Here is a 21,904-nt window from a genome sequence, read left to right on the forward strand (position 1 = left end):
AGGCTCTGAAAAAGCCTTCTGCTAAAAGAAGGCAGGGCCCTATTTAAGATTCAGAAGTCACTGCCTGATGATGCCATCAGCCCCGTGACATATTTTTAACCTCACCACAGGGAGAGCCCCATGCTGTTTATTGCCCACCAGGAGGAGCCAGAAAAAGCCCAGGTAAGTTTTATAACTTTGTCTTTAAGCTGTTTGTGGGCCAGGAGGAGCAGAAATGTTGCCCCTGATCCAAAAAAGGAAGCCTTTGGCTTCCCCAGCCTTCAGACGATCGTGCCCAGATCTCCCCCATCCCAATCGCGATCATGCTCGAAGCCTTCCTCCTCCTACTCTGATTGCTGGAAACTGTTCCCATGGGTCACAGGCTGTAGCCTCCTGCTGCTAAATTCCTATTCCTGCCCGGCGGCCTGGCTCTCAATCTGGCTGGCTGTTGGGCGGGAGGCTGCACATATTATTTAAATGATCGTCAGAGCCACCACATCCCCGGGTTTGCTGGATTCTTCGCCCACGACCGGGCTCCCCATACCCTCCCTGTGCTCTATTGGGGCCTAAGTGTCAGGTGAATTATAGCCAAAGCCAATCACCCAACATCCAGCCACATGCACTTCTACCAGGGATTGCTAGATCCCTGTTCAATTATCTCCTCACTAGCTCAGGGCCACTGAGGTTATCGAACAGAATTGTAGAATTCCTACCAGCATGCTCACCGAGATGAGCTAACGCAGCACGAAAATAAAAGAAAGGAAGAACTTGCTTTATATAGGTGGTGATTTTAACCCTACCCACGGTTAATAAAGCACTGACAGGGCATTGACCCTTCACTAAAGCGTCACTGGCATTTAGACACTGTTCAGTAGGATATTGTGCATGTATTAAGTATACATGTGCAGTGCTCTGCTTTATCCGAACTGAGAACAATGCAGAGTTGGGAGCATAATTACACTCTTCCAGCTTGCGCCATTCTAAAGAAAGAAAAGAAAGACTTGCATTTATATAGTGTCTTTCATGACCATCGGACATCCCAAAGCACTTTATAGCGAATTAAATACTTTTTGAAGTGTAGTCACTGTTGTAATGTAGGAAATGCGGCAGCAATTTGTAAGCTTCCACAAAACAGCAATGTGATAATGACCAGATAATCTGTTTTTTAGTGATGTTGATTGAAGGATAAATATTGGCCAGGACACCAGGGATAACTTCCCTACTCTTCCTTGAAATAATGCCATGGGATCTTTTACCTTAGAGAGAAAATGGGGCCTTCGGTTTAATGTCTCATTCTGAAAGACGGCATCTCCGACAATGCAGCATTCCCTCAGTACTGCACTGGACTGTCAGCCTAGATTTTTGTGCTCAAGTCTCTTGAGTGGGACTATGAACCTACAACCTTCTGACTCAGATGCCATGGGGCTACCAATTGAGCCACTGGTTGACTAAAGCAAATGCTTGTGTGAAATCATTATGTGTCGTATAATGACGACATACAGAATTATGTTCCAAATCCCTAGGGGTAATTTTGACTTCGGGTGATAGTGTAAAACTGACTACACCGATTCAGCCGTCCATTATACATCTCTTCTGATTTTCATTTCCATTGACCCCAATCGCAAATTACACCTCCCCCTCCCCCCCACCGCTTGCCCCCAACCCCATGTTTATCACTGGTTTTATTCTTTTTCACTGAATGCCATACTTTTTATCTTTCAGGACGATGTCAGATTGAAGCAGACGAGAAAGGTATGGGTCAAAGCTTTTATTTTCCCAGCATCTCTATCACCAATGTTGGATTTAAAAATTTCAGTGAAACATAATTTAATCATCTGATTATGCAAATTATGACCCTACCCCAGCCAGATTCACTTAAACCCGAGACAGAAATGGCAGTGTTGGTACAAATATTGGTGACTGAAATATCTCCATTCACACCTCTTTAAGGAATATGATTATAATTGTATTCAGTGGGGTGTGTACAAAGAAATTAATCTGTTCACATCAGTAACATTGGCCAATTATATTATTTCTATGATGTTGTTATTCAGTACCTTGCAACATTTTGCACAGAAGTATGTCACATCGAGTTCCATCAAGCCTGCAGCACAGACACAGCCCAACAGGGCTTTGTCGGCGGTTATGCTCCACAGGAGCCTCCTCCCACCATCTTCTTTCCCAGCAATAAAGACAATCTTACTATAAAAAATAAATAAAATATATCTAAAAGTGAACCATTCAAAGCTTAGATCTGGCACAGCCTGACAAAACCAAACAAAGTGATACTTGTTTTGATTTCTGTTTTTTGAGATCTGGACTCATCCCTAATGCATCTACTTTAAAATAAGGACCTGATTCGATCAATCTGTTTCCATAATTATCTCAGAGCACAGCAACAAACAGCTAATTCAACTCACTTGTTCCATTTTATATTTCTACAGCACAGTGTACAGATAACTATCTAAGTTACTGTACTGGCATGTCTTACTCGAAGATTATCTTTCCTAACTTGATTGGCCAAACATCGAGGGCAGAAACTGAGTTAAGTGCAGAGTATGTTCTTATAAGTGTCTTGGACAACTTGCTGAATGGAGAATGCAACATTGATCTCAAGTTGCTGGGCTGTTCCATCATAGCTCCACGTTGTGAAAACCACAAGATTCTGAAGCCTTGCCGATATGCTTGTGAAGCGCTTAAAAGAAACTGCCAGCATGCATTTGAACTGGTACAAATGGCGTGGCCATATTTCATGGACTGTGATCGGTTCTTTGTCAGTGAAGAGGAGGGTTGTTATGACCCTGTAGGAAAATACACAGGTAGGTAATTCATTTTGTTTGGGACTGGATATTATGCTGTGAAACCTAACTTTTCTATTTTCAGGGAGAAGCGATAAATAACTGTGAAATAGTATGCCCTTCCTATTACACTATGTGAGATTCTGTCACCTGCACACAACACTGTCATGTATTTCACCATCTTGCAATGACTATAAGTATGTAACTGTAACTCATGCATACTGTACCTGTACCCTTGTAATGCACACCCTGACCACAGGAATTGAGCTCCTCACCTGGGCTTCCAGGTATAAAAGGGGAGGTCCCACCCAGGATCAACACTCTTCAGTCCTGGAAATAAAGTGAAGGTCACAGAGTGACTGTGTCTGATATATCCATGCCTCGTGTGAGTTTGTAACAAAGTGCAGAGACATTACATCTGGCGACGAGAATCGGGAATCACCGAACCACGAGGATGGCCACCGGTGGCACAGAGGAATGCTACTGTGTGGGTGAGGACTGGGACGACTTTGTGGAAAGACTCCAGCAGAACTTTGTCACAAAAGACTGGCTGGAAGAGGCAGCGGCTGACAAGCGGAGGGCGCATCTACTGACCAGCTGTGGTCCACAGACATATGCGCTGATGAAAGACCTGCTCGCACTCCAAAAGCCAGCGGACAAGTCCTTCGAAGAGCTCAGCCAGCTTATCAGTGAGCATCTCAAGCCGGCAAGTAGCGTACACATGCCCAGCACTTGCTCTACTCTCACCGGCGTCGGGAGGTCAAAACATCTTGGACTTCGTGGTGGAACTGCGGCGTCTGGCCAGTCTCTGTAAGTTCACTGATGCCTGCAGGGGGGAGATGCTAAGGGACTTTTTCATCGAGGGCATTAATCATGCCGGCATTTTAAGGAAGCTTATAAAGACTAAGGATTTGACCTTAGAAGGGGCAGCGTTGATAGTTCAGACCTTCATGGTCGGGGAAGAGGAGACTTTGTATGACCCCTGTAAAAAACTGGTTTTAACATGCGATGCGTCATCCTACGGGGTTCGGTGTGTTTTGCAGCAGGGTAACGATGACGGCCAACTCCACCTGGTGGCGTACGCCTCTAGGTCGCTCTCCCAGGCAGAGCGTGGATACGGCATGGTCGAGAAGGAATCACTCGCGTGTGTGTACGGTGTGAAAAAGATGCACCAGTACCTTTTCGGTAGACGGTTCGAGGTAGAGATGGACCACAAGCTGTTAACATCCCTGTTGTCGGACAGCAAGGCTGTCAACGCTAATGCGTCAGCTCGCATACAGCGATGGGCTCTCACGCTGCCTGCGTATGACTACACCATATGGCACCGGCCAGGCACCGAAAATTGCGCTGACACGCTCAGCAGGCTCCCACTGGCCACCACCGAGTGGGCATCGGAGCAGAGCGCTGAGATAGTCATGGCCGTTGAGGCTTTTGACACCGCAGGCTCCCCCATCACAGCCTGCCAGATCAAACTCTGGACCAACAGGAACCCCCTCCTATCCATGATAAAGAAATGTGACCTGACTGAGGACTGGGCGCCCGCACACAGGGCGTGCCCCGAGGAAGTCAGGCCATTTCAGAGACGGATGGATGAACTCTCCGTCTAAGCTGATTATCTGTTGTGGGGCAGCCGGGTAGTCATGCCCCAGAAAGAAGGAAAGCATTCATCAGGGAACTCCACAGCGAGCACCCTGGCATCGTGTTAATGAAGGCCATTGCCCGGTCACACGTGTGGTGGCCGGGGATTGACTCAGACCTGGAATACCGGGTTCGCAGGTGCACGACATGTGCCAAGCTGGGCAATGCCCCCAGGGAGGCCCCACTCAGCCCGTGGCCCTGGCCTACCAGGCCATGGTCACGTATTCACATGGATTATGCGGGCCCGTTCGTGGGAAAAATGTTCCTGTTCGTTGTCGATGCATACTCAAAGTGGATCGAGTGCATCATATTGAACTCGTGCACAACATCCATCACTGTGGAGAGTCTGCATACGGTTTTCGTGACTCACGGCTTGCCGGACATCCTGGTCAGCAATAATGACCTGTGTTTTACCAGCCATGAATTCCAGGAGTTTATGTCGGGCAATGGGATCAAGCATGTTCGGACAGCGCCGTTCAAGCCGGCCTCCAATGGCCAGGCGGAACGGGCATTCCAAGTCATAAAGCAGGGCATGCTACGCATCCGAGGACCCTCCCTTCCGTGCCACCTATCGCGTCTCCTGCTGGCCTAGAGGTCCCGGCCGCACTCGCTCACGGGAGTCCCGCCAGCGGAACTCCTCATGAAATGCACGCTCAAGACGCGGCTGTCCCTCATTCACCCAGCCCTGGCAGACATTGTTGAGGGCAAGCGCCAGTCCCAAACCAAGCTCCATGATCGAGGCTCAAGGGGGAGGTGTATAGAAATAGATGACCCGGTATTTGTTCTTAACCATGCTTTGGGACCCAAATGGCTTGAGAGCACCGTAATTGGCAAAGAAGGAAACAGGATCATGGTGGTCAGACTAAACAATGGGCAGATATGCCGCAAACACTTGGACCAAGTAAAGACAAGGTTCAGTGCAGACACGGAGGAACCAGAAGAGGAGCATGATGAGATAGCACCCACACCACTGCCAGCGCACGAGCAACAAAGACAGCCCTCAGCATGCACAGTCCCTGCGGACAGCCCGGACAGGCCAGAATCACCTCGAGTGACAGAGACGCGTGCTGAGGCTCAGCCACCAGAGTCACAACTGCAGCGCTCCATGAGAGAGGGCCGACCACCCGATTGACTTAACCTCTGAAACTAAAAGACCTAAGAGGGGAGGTGATGTCATGTATTTCACCATCTTGCAATGACTATAAGTATGTCACTGTAACTCATGCATACTGTACCTGTACCCTTGTAATGCACACCCTGACCACAGGGAGTGAGCTCCTCACCTGGACTTCCAGGTATAAAAGGGGAGGTCCCACCCAGGATCAACACTCTTCAGTCCTGGAAATAAAGTGAAGGTTACAGAGTGACCGTGTCTGATATATCCATGCCTCATGTGAGTTTGTAACAAAGTGCAGAGACATTACAAACACTTTACAAAGTTGTCTCAGATGAAAAAAAAAATGAAACTCATGACATCCAGTGACTCAGTGATAAAGCACGCATAGGCTTTGGCATTGAGACCAGGGCAATTGCAACCTACCCACCTGATGGTAACCTGACGGCATTGGATTGGCTGTCCGAATTACACCTTGCCCGGTTTTATTTTCAATTGAAGATTGGGTTTGGTTAAGATTATCCCCCCATAAAGAACAGAACGATTCCATATTTAATCGTTGTCTGTTCTGAGTTAACCAACCTCTTCTGGGGCAGCAGGGGGGACCCTGTAGTCAGTCTTAGTACAAAGAGGTGAGAGAGAGGAAAAATAATAGCCAGCATTCTTGGTCTGGACTGTTGTCCAATGACTCAAGTTGGAAGTATCTATGTGTGGATGTTAGATGAGGACAGAATCAAGTTTGTGGATGTGATGTCCCACACACCATCCAGTCTGACAAACCATTACAAATTTCTGCACTAGATATTCTCTCAGATTCAGTGTCACCAGTCTCTTCTGATCAGAAGTTCACATTAACTGCCCAAAATTTACTTATGACAGCATGATCCAGGGGTATGACAATGAAACCTCTTTTATTTGAAGCGTAAGCTATACACTTGCATGTCTGGTCAATCTTCTGAAAGGCCTAATGTACATCCCCAACCTAATTTATTTTATAATTACAAAGTGAACAAAGTAAAATCTCACCATTTTTTGTGTGCTAAATATTCACTTTTCAGCCGACCCCCGGTCTTGAAAGCTTTCTCTTCCTAGGACTGCCTCTCTCTCTAAATGTTACCAAAAAATATTACTTGAAACATAGGAAACCAGTTGCTTGACCTCTGGCCCTCTCCTTGTCCAGGGTTGGCTAGTACAACTGTCAATGAAGCTGGCTACTGTTCCTCCAACCCCCAAGGTATGGACTTCTTGGGGGTTTATCTTAACTTTTGGCGAAACTGGGATGATGTCAGATCAGCTGCCGGGGCAGATTTTCCTCTTATTGCACTCGAGTGTAAAGCATCATCTGAACACAGTGCACAGAGGAAAATCAGGCAGGGAGGATTGCACACCTGTAATGGAGCATGCCTGATTTCGGTCCATTTTTGGCTGTTTAAGAACCATGCATTTACTCTGTCAAAACTAGACAAATACACAAATGCTTAGAATGTAAACAGCAGTCATCTTTTTTGACAGATATAAGTTTGATAGATGAACCGGAGACACCATTTACCATGTTGCAATTCAAATACCACAGTTATTCGGAGATGACAAAATTGCTGAAACAGATTGCAACTGTGTGTGCACCTATCTCAACTGTTTACAACATTGGCCGTAGTTTTGAAGGCAAAGACCTTTATGTAATTGAATTTTCAAGCAATCCTGGGGAACATGAACTGCGTAAGTAGCTCATTTATTCATCCTATTCCTTTCTTCTCTCCTTACCCTCCATTTTCAGTGCCTTTGTTGATTCAATTGTTCAATTTTAATCTAACTTGCCTGTGGGAAACTGACAGGAACAGACCGACCACCCATTTTTATACACTGCTGGATTTTACTTTGTGTTGACTTAATTGGACTCAAGTGTAAAGCGTTTGAGCGACGAATTTGGCACTGCCAAGGACGTGATGGCACTGCTGAATTTAACCGCTGACTGCCGCACAGTACCCAGTCAGATTAACAGCCTGGAAGGTGGATGGGAGTAGAAATGAGCAGCAGGAGGCCGTAGCCAAAGACCTGTGAGGACAGTCCCCGGCAGTCAGTGGAAGGAGGGCTTTACAGGAGATGAGGGGCTCCAGCAAGATGGGAGAGGAGGCGAGGGCTGGGGAAGCCCAAGGAGTGCTTGAAGAGCCTGGGGGGAGCCATCATGCTGCTCCTGGCACACAAGGAGTTCTAAAAGGAGCAGATCTTTAATACTTACCTTGACCAGTGCCCTCCTGTCTTGGATCTGATGGCGGGCAGCCAACAATGCAGATATCCCCCTACCATTGAGTTAAGTCGCACGACTTTTGAATGTTAACTAGACTACCCCCCTCCCCCACTCCCTGCCTTTCGAAAGAGGCTCTTGATGGCCTGTTTTGGGGTAGTAACATTTTTAATGGCCTGGAAGGCAGCGGATTGAAGCCGAGAGGTAGAACTTTAACATTTTAACAGCTCCCATGCACCAGTCCCGCTGGGCAGGGGACTTAAAATCGGGGCCATTGAGTCTGAAATTTTACATGACATAATTTTTACTCCATATAAAAAAAATGAATTATTTTAAATCTTTTCAGGTAAACCTAACCTAACCAGCCTGGCGGGAAACTGATGGAGTCAGATCGGTCGTGTCATTTATAACCGGCGTGATTTTAGTTTCCACTGACTTCGGGCGTAAAACAGGTGGCCAATCCGATCCCGTCAGTTTCCGCCGGGAAGGTTAGGTTAAAGTACCCCCTTTGTTAACAAGAGAAATGTAATATATCATTTATATGATCATTTAACAATAAATCTAATTTTCTTTTCTCAGTTGAGCCAGAATTTAAGTATATTGCAAATATGCATGGCAATGAAGCATTGGGAAAAGAGCTGCTGATTAATCTTGCACAGTATTTGTGTTCCGAGTATTTAAATGGAAACCAAAGGATTCAGGCTTTAATCAATAACACCAGAATCCACCTTCTTCCTTCTATGAATCCTGACGGCTACGAAATAGCATCTGAACAGGTATTTTTTTTTTCTTTTCAAGCTCCTAATAGCATAAATACTATGAGATCTCCCATGGTGTAGCATGCAACACGCTGTATTATATAATGGAAAAGAGACTATTATTTTGATTATTTTCTTGTAACTTGGCTGCTCTTTTAAGGCCAGAAGATTCAACTTAAGATATACAAATAGGACTGTCCCGATAGACCATTTGTTTCACCTGCTCCAGTCCTGCTGAATTTATTTCCTCTTATCTTGCCTCAATTTCTGCATCATCCCTCCCCCGCCTCATCCATTCCATACCCACCTACATCTGTAACTCTTCTGACAGTATCTCCCCCTTTATCGAATTCCAATTTTCTGGCCCTAACCATCTCCTCTTCACTGTGGATGTACAGTTCCTCTACACCTCCATCCCTCACCAGATGGCCTGTGGCCTCCCTAGCTTTTTCAAACAGCCCATTCAGGCCCATCCATCCTACCCTCTTCCACCTGTCTGAACTTGTTCTCACATTGAACAACTTTAAAGGTCCAACCTATGCCTGTCTTTTTGTAAGATATGTTGAACCACAACTGTCATGTATGTAACCATCATGCAACGGTAATTTTCATGTAACTGTAACCTTCATGCAACTCCTGTACACTGTACTTACACCCTAGAAATGCACACCCTGACCACAGGGGGTGAACTTGTGGGAGACACTCCTCACCTGGGTTTCCAGGTATAAAAGGGGAGGTCCCACCCAGGGTCAGACCCCTTGGTCCTGGTAATAAAGGTTAAGGTCTGGTATTGACTGTGTCTGCAGTACATGCCTCGTGTTAGTTTGTAGTACGGTGCAGGGACACCACAACAACTATTCATTCCAGACCAATTCAGGTTCCTCCCTCACCTTTTTTTCTGCTACACTGATAAATGTGTGGGTGTTGCTTCCTGTTCTTACCTTAATCTAGAGAATGTTATTAATTTTGCTTCAAATTTCCAACCCCGCCCCCCCCTTTATCTTTAAGTGGTCCATCTCCTTCCCTTTCTGGACTTCTCTATCTCTCTCTTATCTCTGGGGATATGCTTTCCATTAACATCAATTTTAACCTCACTGACTCCCACAACTGCTTGGATTATACTTCTTCTCATCTTGCTCCCTAATAGGACTCCATTCTCCCAGTTTCTCTGTCTCCATTACTTCTGCTCTGATGAATCCACCTACCACACCAGGGCATCAGAAATGTTTTCTCTTTTCCTTAGCCAAGGATTCTCCTCCACCAATGGACACAGAACTCTCAACTGGGTCCATTCCATTTTTCCATGCTTTTGACCTCACTCCTTCCTTTCCACCACAACCAGGATAGGGTCCCTCTTGTCCTCACTGTCTACCTCACCAACTTTCGCTTTTCACACATCATTTTCTAGCATTTCTACCATTTCCAATATGATCCCACCACCAAATGTATCTTCTCCCCCCACTCCATGCTTCACTTTGGAAATAGACCATTCCCTCCATGACAACCTGATTCATTCTTCCACTATCCATATCATCTGCTCTCCTTCCCTTTGCATCTTCCCATGCACCTCCTCCCACATCACTGATCAGGGCTCAAAACATTCCTTCCAGATCAGAGAGAAATTAATATGTACTTCTTCCAACCTAGTATACTGTACTTCCTGCTCTTGGTGCAGCTTCCTCTCCTCTGGGAAAACCAAATGCAGGTTAGTTGACAACTTTGCCAAACATCTCTGTTCTGTTTCCAAGTCGCCACAGTGTGTCGCTACAAATTTCCTTGCCACTGTTCCACACAGGCTCTGGCTCGAGAGTTGAAGTCCCCCAGATCTTTAGGTCTGCATGGCTCTGGTAGTGGAGGGCATTCTAGGAGATATTCCATTGTTTGAGATGCGTCTCCGCAGTCACAGTCGGTCGTATCAGTTCGGATGTATCCCCACTTCTGCATGAGGGCTCTGCAGCAGCCGACACCAATTCTGAGGCGATTGAAACACAACCAAGCAGGCGAAGTTTCACTGGCTCCTGTTGGAAGGGTTTCCTCTGGATCAAAAAGATAGCTTGTGTGGCTTTTGCTACAGATCCTTAGACCAAGCATCTAGTCTATAGCTGTGGGGATTACATTCCAAGGGCTGGACAGCATGTAAGAAACTGCTCCTGGACTTAAGCCTCTTAGTTGATGGCTCGTATTGAAAAAGTGGATGACAGGGATCAATTGGCTGTTTTGACCTTTCCACTCTTGATGAAACTCAACTTCTTATGAAAGGTGGGCAATATCAGCAACCAGGCAAAGATCATCCACCTTTGTTTCCAAGATCTCTGTTGCATGTCATTTTTATTACTTGCCCCATTTTCATTCTGACCTCACTGTCATTGGCTGTCTACACCCTTGCAATGAAGCTCAACATAAGAACAGGGAATAACTTTGATGGGTGTATTCCTGGAGATTTCATTACATGAAAGTGCTCAAAGAAAATTTTAAAAACACAACGTTTTTTAATGGCTCCCTGGACTTTCTTCCCGAGTTGCTCGCAGCAGTGTCCAGGAGATTAACCGTTGATTCCTGGAGACTCCAGGACAATCCTGGAGTGTTAGCACCCATACCTCTCGCCTTACTATTGCTGTTAATAACTTTAGACCGAACTATAGATTCCACTTTCTGTTTGGCAGGAAGTATTTGTGATGTGGGATGGGTGTGCTGTCCAGGAGGGGGGAAATGAATGAGTTGGTGCTTGGGTTGATGGCCCTTTATGTGGCATGGTGCTCTGCACTCTGTTGACCTGTATCTTCTCTCAGTCTCATAGGCTGCTGGACCCTGCTCCATTTTATCAGTTTTTCATGCTTCTATTTCTATCTGCCTCATCACCCACATCCTCAGCTATATGAACTTCATTATAATCTTTGTGTCTCGTGCCATTTAACCATCTCCTGTTTTCCGCTGACGTGTTTACAGGTTATTCTATTTCTTTTCTTGTGTGTGTATTTTTTTCACTACACCTTCCCTTTGTTCTCTTCCTTTTTAAATGCTGTTTATCTGTAATATCCTCCAATGTTGACAAAGGAAGAATACCCAGTGCAGGAACTGTGATCTGTTTACTATTGCAATGTAACAGATCTAATTTAATATATTACATCTGTGGAGCATAATTATGAGGAGTTTTCTAAGCAACAATGAGCCAGTCATATTTATAATTCATACAGACCAGCCCTCACAATGAGATGCTTAAACTGTATCAGTGAAGATTGCAAATGTTTTAACTTTCTTTCCAGTACTGTGTGTAACAATTTATATCTGTACTGTGTTTTAAATTCATATACAATCATTCCTACATGGTGTTAGATATACAATCTCTGAAATTCTTCTGCCCATGGTGATGCAAAGCCATCATTATCTGTCCAGGAAGGGAAGAATTTTGGGGCAAAGCCCATTTGCATTGGGACTCCACCCTTTAGTTTGCATTTAAAAATCTTATTGAGTAGGGACAAACACTTCTTGCATCTGCCCCCTTTACATGCAAATGTGAGTCAAGGTTGGGGAGATGATGTAATCTGTCTAAAATGCCGGCAAGGGGGAGGGGTTAAAATATGGGAGGTGCCTTACCAGCAGTCCTTTGGCCTGCTCCCAGGGCACCACCTTTCCCCTGTGCTGGGGTCCGCAGCAAACATTGCACCTGCAAAATGAAGCATGAGGTCAGCTGTGCCCAATCTAGATAGAAAGAAACATACTTACATTTATTTAGTGCCTTTCACGACCTCAGGATCTCCCAAAGTGCTTAAATGGCTCTTTCTGATCCCAGATATCCTAATGCAGTATTAAAGGGGCAGCAACTCGGTGATCTTTTCACTAGGAATGCTAAGGAACTCATCCCTGTTGCTTGTTTCTTTTCTCCCTCCAGCTGTATGAATGTAAACACACCAGGCCACATACTCACTTCCTCATACTACCAAAATGACACACATATAGAAGCATAGGAATAGAGGAACAGGAGTAGGCCATTCAGCCCCTTGAGCCTGATCCGCTCATTCAATGAGATCATGAGTAATCTATCCTAATTCTTTCCATCCACCTTGACTCTATATCCGTTATTTGGCTAGCAAACATCTATCAATCTCAGGTTTAAAATTATTAATTGAATTAGCACCTATTGCTTTTTGTGGGAGTGAGTTCCATTGTACATCCCTGTCTGGAGTAAAAATAAAATGGGGAAAGTGCCTCAATCGTGACTAACAAGGGAAATTAAAGATAGTGTTAAATCCAAGGAAGAGGCATACAAATTAATCAGAAAAAGCAGCAAACCGGAGGACTGGGAGAAATTTAGAATTCAGCAGAAGAGGACAAAGGGTTTAATTAAGAGGGGGAAAATACAGTATGAGAGGAAGAATGCCGGAAACATAAAAACTGACTGCAAAAACTTCTATAGATATATGAAGAGAAAAAGATTGGTGAAAACAAACTTAGGTCCCTTGCAGTCGGATTTGTGTGAATTTATAATGGGGAACAAAGAAATTGCAGACCAATTGAACAAGTACTTTGGTTCTGTCTTCACAAAGGAAGACACAAATAACCTTCCGGATGTACTAGGGGTCCGAGGGTCTAGTGAGAAGGAGGAACTGAAGGATATCCTTATTAGGCAGGAAATTGTGTTCGGGAAATTGACGGGATTGAAGGCCGATAAATCCCCAGGGCCTGATAGTCTACATCCCAGAGTACTTAAGGAAGTGGCCCTAGAAATAGTGGATGCATTGGTGATAATTTTCCAGCAGTCTATCGACTCTGGATCAGTCCCTATGGACTGGAGGGTTGCTAATGTAACGCCACTTTTTAAAAAAGGAGGGAGAGAGAAAACCAGTAATTATAGACCGGTTAGCCTGACATCAGTAGTGGGGAAAATGTTGGATCAATCATTAAGGATGAAATAGCAACGCATTTGGAAAGCAGTGACAGGATTGGTCCAAGTCAGCATGGATTTATGAAAGGACAATCATGCTTGACAAATCTTCTGGAATTTTTTGAGGATGTAACTAGTAGAGTGGACAAGGGAGAACCACTGGATGTGGTGTATTTGGACTTTCAAAAGGCTTTTGACAAGGTCCCACATAAGAGATTGGTGTGCAAAATCAAAGCATATGGTATTGGGAGTAATGTACTGAAGTGGATAGAGAACTGGCTGGCAGACAGGAAGCAGAGAGTCGGGTTAAACGGATCCTTTTCAGAATGGCAGGCAGTGACTAGTGGAGTGCCGCAGGGCTCAGTGCTGGGACCTCAGCTCTTTACAATATATATTCATGATTTAGATGATGGAATTGAGTGTAATATCTCCATGTTTGCAGATGACACTAAACTAGGTGGCGGTGTGAGCTTTAAGGAGGGCGCTAAGAGGCTGCAGGCTGACTTGGACAGGTTAGGCGAATGGGCAAATACATCGTAGATGCAGTATAATGTGGATAAATGTGAGGTTATCCACTTTGGGGGCAAAAGCATGAAGGCAGAATATTAACTGAATGGCGGCAGATTAGGAAAAGGGGAGGTGCAGCGAGACTTGGGTGTCATGGTTCATCAGTCTTGAAAGTTGGCATGCAGGTACAGCAGGCGGTGAAGAAGGCAAATGGTATGTTGGCCTTCATAGCAAGGGGATTTGAGTATAGGAGCAGGGAAGACTTACTGCATTTGTACAGGGCCTTGGTGAGGCCCCACCTGGAATATTGTGTTCTGTTCTGGTCTCCTAATCTGAGGAAGGACATTCTTGCTATTGAGGGAGTGCAGCGAAGGTTCACCAGACAGATTCCAGGGATGGCTGGACTGACATATGAGGAGAGACTGGATCAACTGGGCCTTTATACACTGGAGTTTAGAAGGATGAGAGGGGATCGCATAGAAACATATAAGATTCTGACGGGACTTCGTCAGGTTAGATGCGGGAAGAATGTTTCCGATGTTGGGGAAGTCCAGAACCAGGGGACAAAGTCTTAGGATAAGGGGCAGGCTATTTAGGCTGAGATGAGGAGAAACTTCTTCACTCAGAGAGTTGTTAACCTGTGGAATTCCCTGCCGCAGAGAGTTGTTGATGCCAGTTCATTGGATATATTCAAGAGGGAGTTAGATATGGCCCTTGCGGCTAAAGGGATCAAGGGGTATGGATAGAAAGCAGGAAAAGGGTACTGAAGGAAAGATCAGCCATGATCTTATTGAATGGTGGTGCAGGCTCGAAGGGCCAAATGGCCTACTCCTGCACCTATTTTCTATGTTTTTATGTTTCTATGTTTCACACTTCTGACACACTTTGTGTGAAGAAGTGATTCCAAGCTTCTCTCCTAAATGGATGGGCTCTGATTTTAGGATTATGTCCCATTACCCTAGACACACCCATCAGCAAAAGAAGTTTCTCTCTATATACCCGATCAATTCCTTTCAAAATCCTAAACATAAGAACATATGAAATAGGAACAGGAGTAGGCCATTTGACCGCTCGAGCCTGCTCCGCCATTTAATAAGATCATGGCTGATTGATCATGGAATCAGCTCCACTTCTCTGCCCGCTCTCCATAACCCTTCATTCCCTTATCGCTCAAAGATCTGTCTATCTCCACCTTAAATATATTCAATGACCTCAATCAAATAAAAACCTCAATCAAATCACCGCTGAACTTTCTATATTCCAGGGAATACCAACCTAATTTATGTAACCTCGCCTTGTAATTTAACCTTGGAGCCCTGGTAACATTCTAGTGAATCTGCGCTGCACTCCATCCAAGGCCAATATACCCTTCCTAAGATGTGTTGCCCAGAACTGCACACAGAGGCCGGAACCTTCCCAGTCCTGCGAGTGCAGGTTTGGAGGCCGGCCTGCTGTAAAAATGGTTTTGATTGACAGCGGGTCGAGTTCCTGGTCTGAGCCCGCCTCCGTGTGAGTTTCTCAACTGTCAGGTCAGCGTTCGGATAGCAGACCCAACAATAAGCGACAGGACAGGTAATTAACATCATTATAAAGTACTTAAATGTTAGTTACGAGGCTTAAAAGCAGGTACTTACAATTTTACCAACCTTTTGACAGCTTTGCCATCCCTCGGGGAACACATCAGGTAAGTGGAGTCAAGTTCTCAGTGACCCCCCCCTATCGCATTGGCTAGCTGACAGCTGCAGAAGTGGTATAAAAGCTACCATTTCACAGCTGTTCACTTTCCAATATCAGAAGCTCAAGTCTTCAGGGTTTGGAAAAGATTTGTGAGCTGTATACATTTTCGAGCAATCCACCACGATCAGCCGCAACACCAACATCACTAAACACACCAGCATCACTACCAACAACACCAAACTTCTCCGCAATCATCTGATGCTGCACAGTATACAGGACATTAGCATTCGACCACATTGCTACCCGGGAGGCTCGTGATGGCCTCACCGTGGCCACATTTATTTCACTTGATGCATGTACACCCTGACTCCCACATGATGTGCCAGGATGGCACCAACCCACTCCAGCTCCAGAATGCATCCCTGCAAAGTCCAACTCATTCCTTTCACAGTCATCACCATTGTGGGAGGTACCCTTATGTCTCACCATTCACTACGACTCACTAAACCACTTCCAAAGGTGCTCACAAATCTGTCCAAGAATACAAGGTCCTGAAAATAAAGATTCCAATGTTTGACAACTTATCAACATGAACGATACATGAACATTGGCTAAAGGACCCAAGTGCCTACCCTTATGTGTTGTTAGTTGGCATGACTGGACAAAGATGAAGTTGAGTGTGAGGGGTGGCTAGTGAAATGGGGTACTGATAATGTAGATAGAGAGCGAGAGAGAGAGAGAGAGAGAGGGATGGGTGGAGGTGCACAGTAAGTTGGTGTGAGAAAGGATGTGCAGAGGTAAAGTAGGGAAGGCAGAGTGATGGGGATGTGATGAATGGCACAGCAAGATACGGTTGAGTATGGCTTTGCAATAACATTTCATGACCTGCTGAGATCATTGAAGGGTTTGTGCCACTGCAGCCTGGTCCTCCTGATGATGTCCCTGCTAGTCCCCTCCTGTGCAATGAGCAACCAGGCTGCATTGGTGTCCTGGGGACGTCCCTTCCGCCCATGGGAAGGGAAGAGGACATCCCTACATGCTGTGACTCCCTCCATAAACATCTGAAGGAAGTCATGGGAGAGCCTGGGTGCAGCCATGCATTTTTGTGCAGTGCTTCTCAGTGTTTGCAGCTCCTCAATTCTGCAGAACACTGACGGAAGAATTGTCAAAACCATTGTGGTTTGAGGAAACCAGCTGATGATGCGTCATCAACTGACGTCATCAGACCAGCTTCCTCTTAATTGGTTAGGAAGCCCGCAGGGTAGGCTTAACAAGCCCAATCATGGGATGATTCCGGAGAGAGAGCTGGTCCGAGTCGGGAGCGGGCTTCCTGCCGCCAGTACCCCCAGCCACATCGAACCTGCCGCATGTGGAGAAATCGCAGCCAGTACTTCAGATGTGATCTAACCAGGGCTTTATAAAATAGTAGAGCTATAGCAAAACATCATCCCCTTTAACCACTAGCTCTCTATCTTTCCATTAGCCATTTTGGTTATGTTTTGTGCCTGACCACTACAATTAGTGACCTATGTACATTGACTCCATAATCTCTTTAGACGTCTTCTGTTCCTAGCTTTTCACCATTTAAAAATTACTCGGCTATCCTTTTTTGTTCCAAAATAGATAACTCCACACTTATATGCATTGAAATCCATTCGCACAGTTTTGCCCACTCACTTAATCTATCAAAGTCTTTTTGTCGGCATGCAAAGAATAGGGTAAACTGGAGCCTTGTAGTCTGCACTGCTTACGATGCCACCAATCTTTGTGTCTTCAGTAAACTTGGATATATGGCTCTCTAATATGTTATCAAATCCTTTATCCACTTTTAATTTTATAGAAACTAAATTAACTATGGACATAACCCCAGCAAAGTCATTGATAAATTTCAAGAATAGCTGAGGCTCCAGCACAGATCCTTCCTTCCAAAGTGCATACAATAATAAGACTGCATGCATTTCTCAACTATATCAGGAGCAAAGATGTAATAATAATAGCTGTAAAAAGTGTAGGAAATATATCTTGTTAGATATCTTTAAATCTAAAATCATATGCTGACACTGAGCTAGCTGGAAAACTAGGAAGGGTTTTCTTTGAAATGGTGGTTGAATGAGAATACTGGTTAGAAGTGCTAATTTTGTGCATTTGATGTCAAATATTGGTTCCAGGACTTCAAAAGGGCTGTTTGCTGATCATTGTATTTGTATTGTATTGCATCCTTTCTGATTGCTGAATTAGTTTATGCTTCATTTTTGTTTTACACAAATACAATACCTATTTTAGCCAAAGTTTTAGTCAACGGTCTGATCTTGATACTCTGCTAGCACAGAACTAATTGAGCGTATAGTAAACAATGATGCAGGCTTGAGGGGTCAAATGGCCTTCTCCTGCTCCTATTTCTTATGTTTCTTATGTTCTTATTACAATATGCAGATTAATTCAACTAAAATAATTGCTAATCCTACAGGTCATGCAAGAACAGACTACAAAAAGATAAAGTTTTGGTTTACAGGGGAACAGTCTGCTCACAGTAACTACTCAGAAATGGATAATAAAGTAAATGGTATTTTGAAAACCTGAAATTGTGCCAACGGGATTAAAAGATCAGTTTTGTTTTTAGTTCACATTATCATAGATACGTGAACATCTACTTTGGACAAATAGTATCACAGAAATAAATTTTGGTGTCAAGAGTGGAAACAATAATAGATTTACAACAAGACATTCTGTTGCTCAGTACATCAATGCCACAATTGCTTTTATATTGGCAGTCACATTATACACAAAATTTTGGAACTGCAATAGTCTTTGGGTGCAAAATTTCTCCTTTTTATAGCCCCGTTACACATCCGGAGGCTCTAATGGGACGCAATGGCGTTCGTTTTTGTCCAGGCGAGGGGTGTGCTGCCCCCTCCTGGAAAATAGCCCTGGAGGTTTGTGTGGCACTGTCTTGATAGCTCTATGTCATGTGGTTAACGGCTCAGGCTGACACGCAACCGGCGCTGATGTCATCGCCTTGCTGCCGACCCCTCACGGCCTCGTGCCGACCCCTTAACGCCCCACAGGGGAAATTGCCCCACGGACATCCGCCACTGGGGCGCCCCTTAAAGGGAAGACCTTTAACGCCCTGGCTGCCATTTTTATTTGTCGGCCGACTCTTGGGTCGGCCCGACAAGAGCAGCGTTGACCGGACTGCCATCGTGCAGCCCGGCACTCCATTTTGGGTGGTGGGCTGCTGGTCTGGTCAGTCGCCTCCCTGGTGGCCCCATGGCAGCCACCAAAGGCCCTGCAGAGTGCGCAGCAGCCCTCCCCTTTAATTGAAGTGGAGGGCTTTTGTAGTGCTGGCCTGCTCCATGCGATGCAGGGCTCAATGCCGCACTACCGCCCCGGGAGCGCCCCTCAAAGGAAGGGGAGACTGGAGACAGTTCTTCACTTCCTTTGAGGGGTGCACGGCCCAATTCCGTGTTGTGGGTGGGACCTCCAGGCCAGGGGCAGGAAGCCCTGGCCCCAGAAGGTTACCGACCCCAATCGGGGCGAATGGCAATTTCTGGCATGAAGTATGCAATAACAACAACTTACATTTAACTGGTACCTTTAACGTACAAAAGTGTCACAATGTGCTTCATAGAGGCAGGAGGCGAAAATGGATGCTGAGCTAAAGAAGGAGATGTTAGGATGAGTGACTAATAGTTTGAACAAAGAGGTGGGTTTTAAGGGGGGTCTTAAAGGAAAAGAGGGAGAGTTGGAGGGGTTGGGGTAGAATGTGAGCCATAGGTGGCTGAAAGTGCAATGGCCAATGTTGAGCTTAAGGGAGCAGTGGGTGTGAAAAACTGGTGATGGTGGATCTGCCATCCATTGTGCACCCCGGCCAATTTTCTTTCAATGGCAATGATTATTTGGATCCATTTTTATTTTTATAGAAACTAAATTATCTATGGACATAACTTCTGCCAACGTTAGTTTTACACCCTCGGCAAAGTGGAAAGTTCTGACAATAGGGAGGGGCGAAGCTATGAAAGATATGAAGACAATGATGACAATTTTAAATTTGAAGTGTTTCGGGGGCTACAACAAATATACTGGGTGTACTGGGTGATGGCCAAGTGGGACTTGGTTTGGTATGGGGTACAGGCAGCAGTATTTTGGATGACTTGAAATTTATGGAGGGTGGGGTATAGGAGGCCAGCCAGGAGAGCTGGTGACTAACACAATTCACTGAATAGCACAATCATTTTGAACTAATTTATCACTACCACAAGGAAACAATACATGTCAGTGTAATAATATCTAATAAAATTAATTTTCCTAATAATGCAGGGTCCTGGGTACAATGGATGGGCCACTGGACGACTAAATATTCAAAATATTGATTTGAACAGAAATTTTCCAGATTTAACATCGGTATTTTATCAAGAAAGAAGAAAAAGGGGAGGCCGTGTTGATCACATCCCAATTCCAAGGTCATACTGGAATGGTAAGGTATGAGCTGTTAATATATTGTACTGTATTAGATTAGTTTACACCATTCTGTTCATACTGATGCTGAATTTAATTTTATATTCAGAAGCCATAGTAGTTGTCTTTCACCATGTCATTCCACTGATTACAAGGTGCTTTTTTTCTTTTTTGTACAATAGCTGACTTGGCATTTCTGGTGGAAGCCCTGCTCAGTAGCAGCATATGTGCAAGGATAGTTTTCTTTCTCTAGTCACTTACATTGTGAATGTATTGTGGATTGAACGGTATAATTAAGAATAAATGAAAGAAAGGGAATTGAGTTCTATAATGCCCTTAACTTTTGGGATGTGAGCTTCAGTGCGGCTCAGTCATATGGAATGTGCTCTCCCTGAAGAGTGATTCCGATCAGATTACTGTGTATAGTTTCAATCTAATCCCTAGTGAGCATGATTCCAGAGTATGAGGCTGCTTTGAATTTGGCCCTAATTTAAGACCCAATTTTAACTTGAGGCAGCAGGTGCGCAGTAGGTGGTGAGGTGAGGTGAGTGCCCAGTCCCACCCTAATCTCAGCAGAGTGAGGCCTGGGTGATATTAATGCTCAGGCTTCATTTGCAGGCCACTAGTCCTGGTTTGGCAGTGGCAGAATGGCTCCTTAAATAATTTCTCTCCCTGTCTGAAATTGAGCTGAATGGGAGTGGAAAATCCTGCCCATGAGAAAAGCATACAAGTATAAAGAGTCATAGTATTCTAACGTTGAGCATTCACTAATGTCCTTTAAGGAAGGAAATCTGCCATCCTTACCCGGTCTGGCCTACAGGTGACTCCAGACCCACAGTAATGTGGTTGACTCATAACTACCCTCTGAAATGGACGAGCAAGCCACTCAATTGTATCAAACCGCTACGAAGAAGTCAGCACTTTCACCACATGGATTGCATTAGATTAGTTTAGCCCTTGTTCAAGAAGACGGCTCATCACCGTGTTCCCATAGGTAATTAGGGATGAGCAATAAATGCTGACATTGCCTGCGATGCCCACATCCCATGAATGAATAAATAAATAAAGCATTATGCATGGCATGGGGTAATTTACTGAGACCTTGCTATGATATGACTTTGGATGTTTTTTCTATGTTAAAGATGCTATACAAATGCCAGTTGTTGTTGTTGTTTGTGTCCGGATTTCTTCGGTGGTTATCTCAATCACTGCTGTAACTTTGGTGGAACATTGGTGGAACTCATGGATAAACCTTATAATTATGGCTTCTGTCAATCTTAACCCACAATTCCAGCGGCCGATAGGAAGAACTACTGTAGAAATTTCCAACATTGACCTGGAAGTGGTTCTCTATCTCTGTGCCATGGATATAATTATCTCTTCTGGCTTTGAATTGGCAGCAATTTTTCCAGAATTGTCACAAAACAATGACAAAGGATGGCTCGGTCATGGTAATTGTAATTTGTCAATTTTTATAGTTTTGGCACTCAGATTGTCGAAAAAACAGCCCTTTAAATCAATATCCAAGCAACCAGAGGCCAGGTTTTTCTAATTTGAATCTCAGTTAATCTAGACAGTGCAAACCAGAAGGTACTGAAAATAAAATAATTAGAAAATAGATCAGGTTGCATTGGTTATAAATTAAGTAAAGGTACAGCTAAATAATAAAAGTAAATGAAGGCTATGGAAAGATAAATGGTCAGGGAAAAGGAATATGAAAGCAAGGTAAAGTGATTACAATTTATTTAAAACCATTTCTTGTGTTTAATTTTGTGATATAGGTTTAGTGGGATGAATTTTTGCCACCATTCTGCACCAAATTTTTGGCGCCCGCTGTTTTCTTTGGAGCAAACT

At 44.6% G+C, this 21,904-nt stretch overlaps 1 protein-coding gene across 1 annotated transcript in view; it reads left to right on the forward strand.

Moving 5' to 3' along the window:
• The window catches only part of cpz (carboxypeptidase Z), a 99,356-nt gene that overhangs the window by 58,043 nt on the left and 19,409 nt on the right, over nucleotides 1-21,904 (forward strand). The window contains exons 2-6 of the mRNA XM_070864241.1: nucleotides 1,702-1,731; nucleotides 2,424-2,798; nucleotides 7,042-7,245; nucleotides 8,351-8,547; nucleotides 19,913-20,074. Of these exons, the coding sequence (XP_070720342.1) occupies nucleotides 1,702-1,731; nucleotides 2,424-2,798; nucleotides 7,042-7,245; nucleotides 8,351-8,547; nucleotides 19,913-20,074 (968 nt within the window). The remainder of the gene's footprint in view (nucleotides 1-1,701; nucleotides 1,732-2,423; nucleotides 2,799-7,041; nucleotides 7,246-8,350; nucleotides 8,548-19,912; nucleotides 20,075-21,904) is intronic.

Source organism: Pristiophorus japonicus, chromosome 2 (genome assembly GCF_044704955.1).
Source record: "Pristiophorus japonicus isolate sPriJap1 chromosome 2, sPriJap1.hap1, whole genome shotgun sequence".
Classification (NCBI taxonomy): Eukaryota; Metazoa; Chordata; class Chondrichthyes; family Pristiophoridae; genus Pristiophorus; species Pristiophorus japonicus.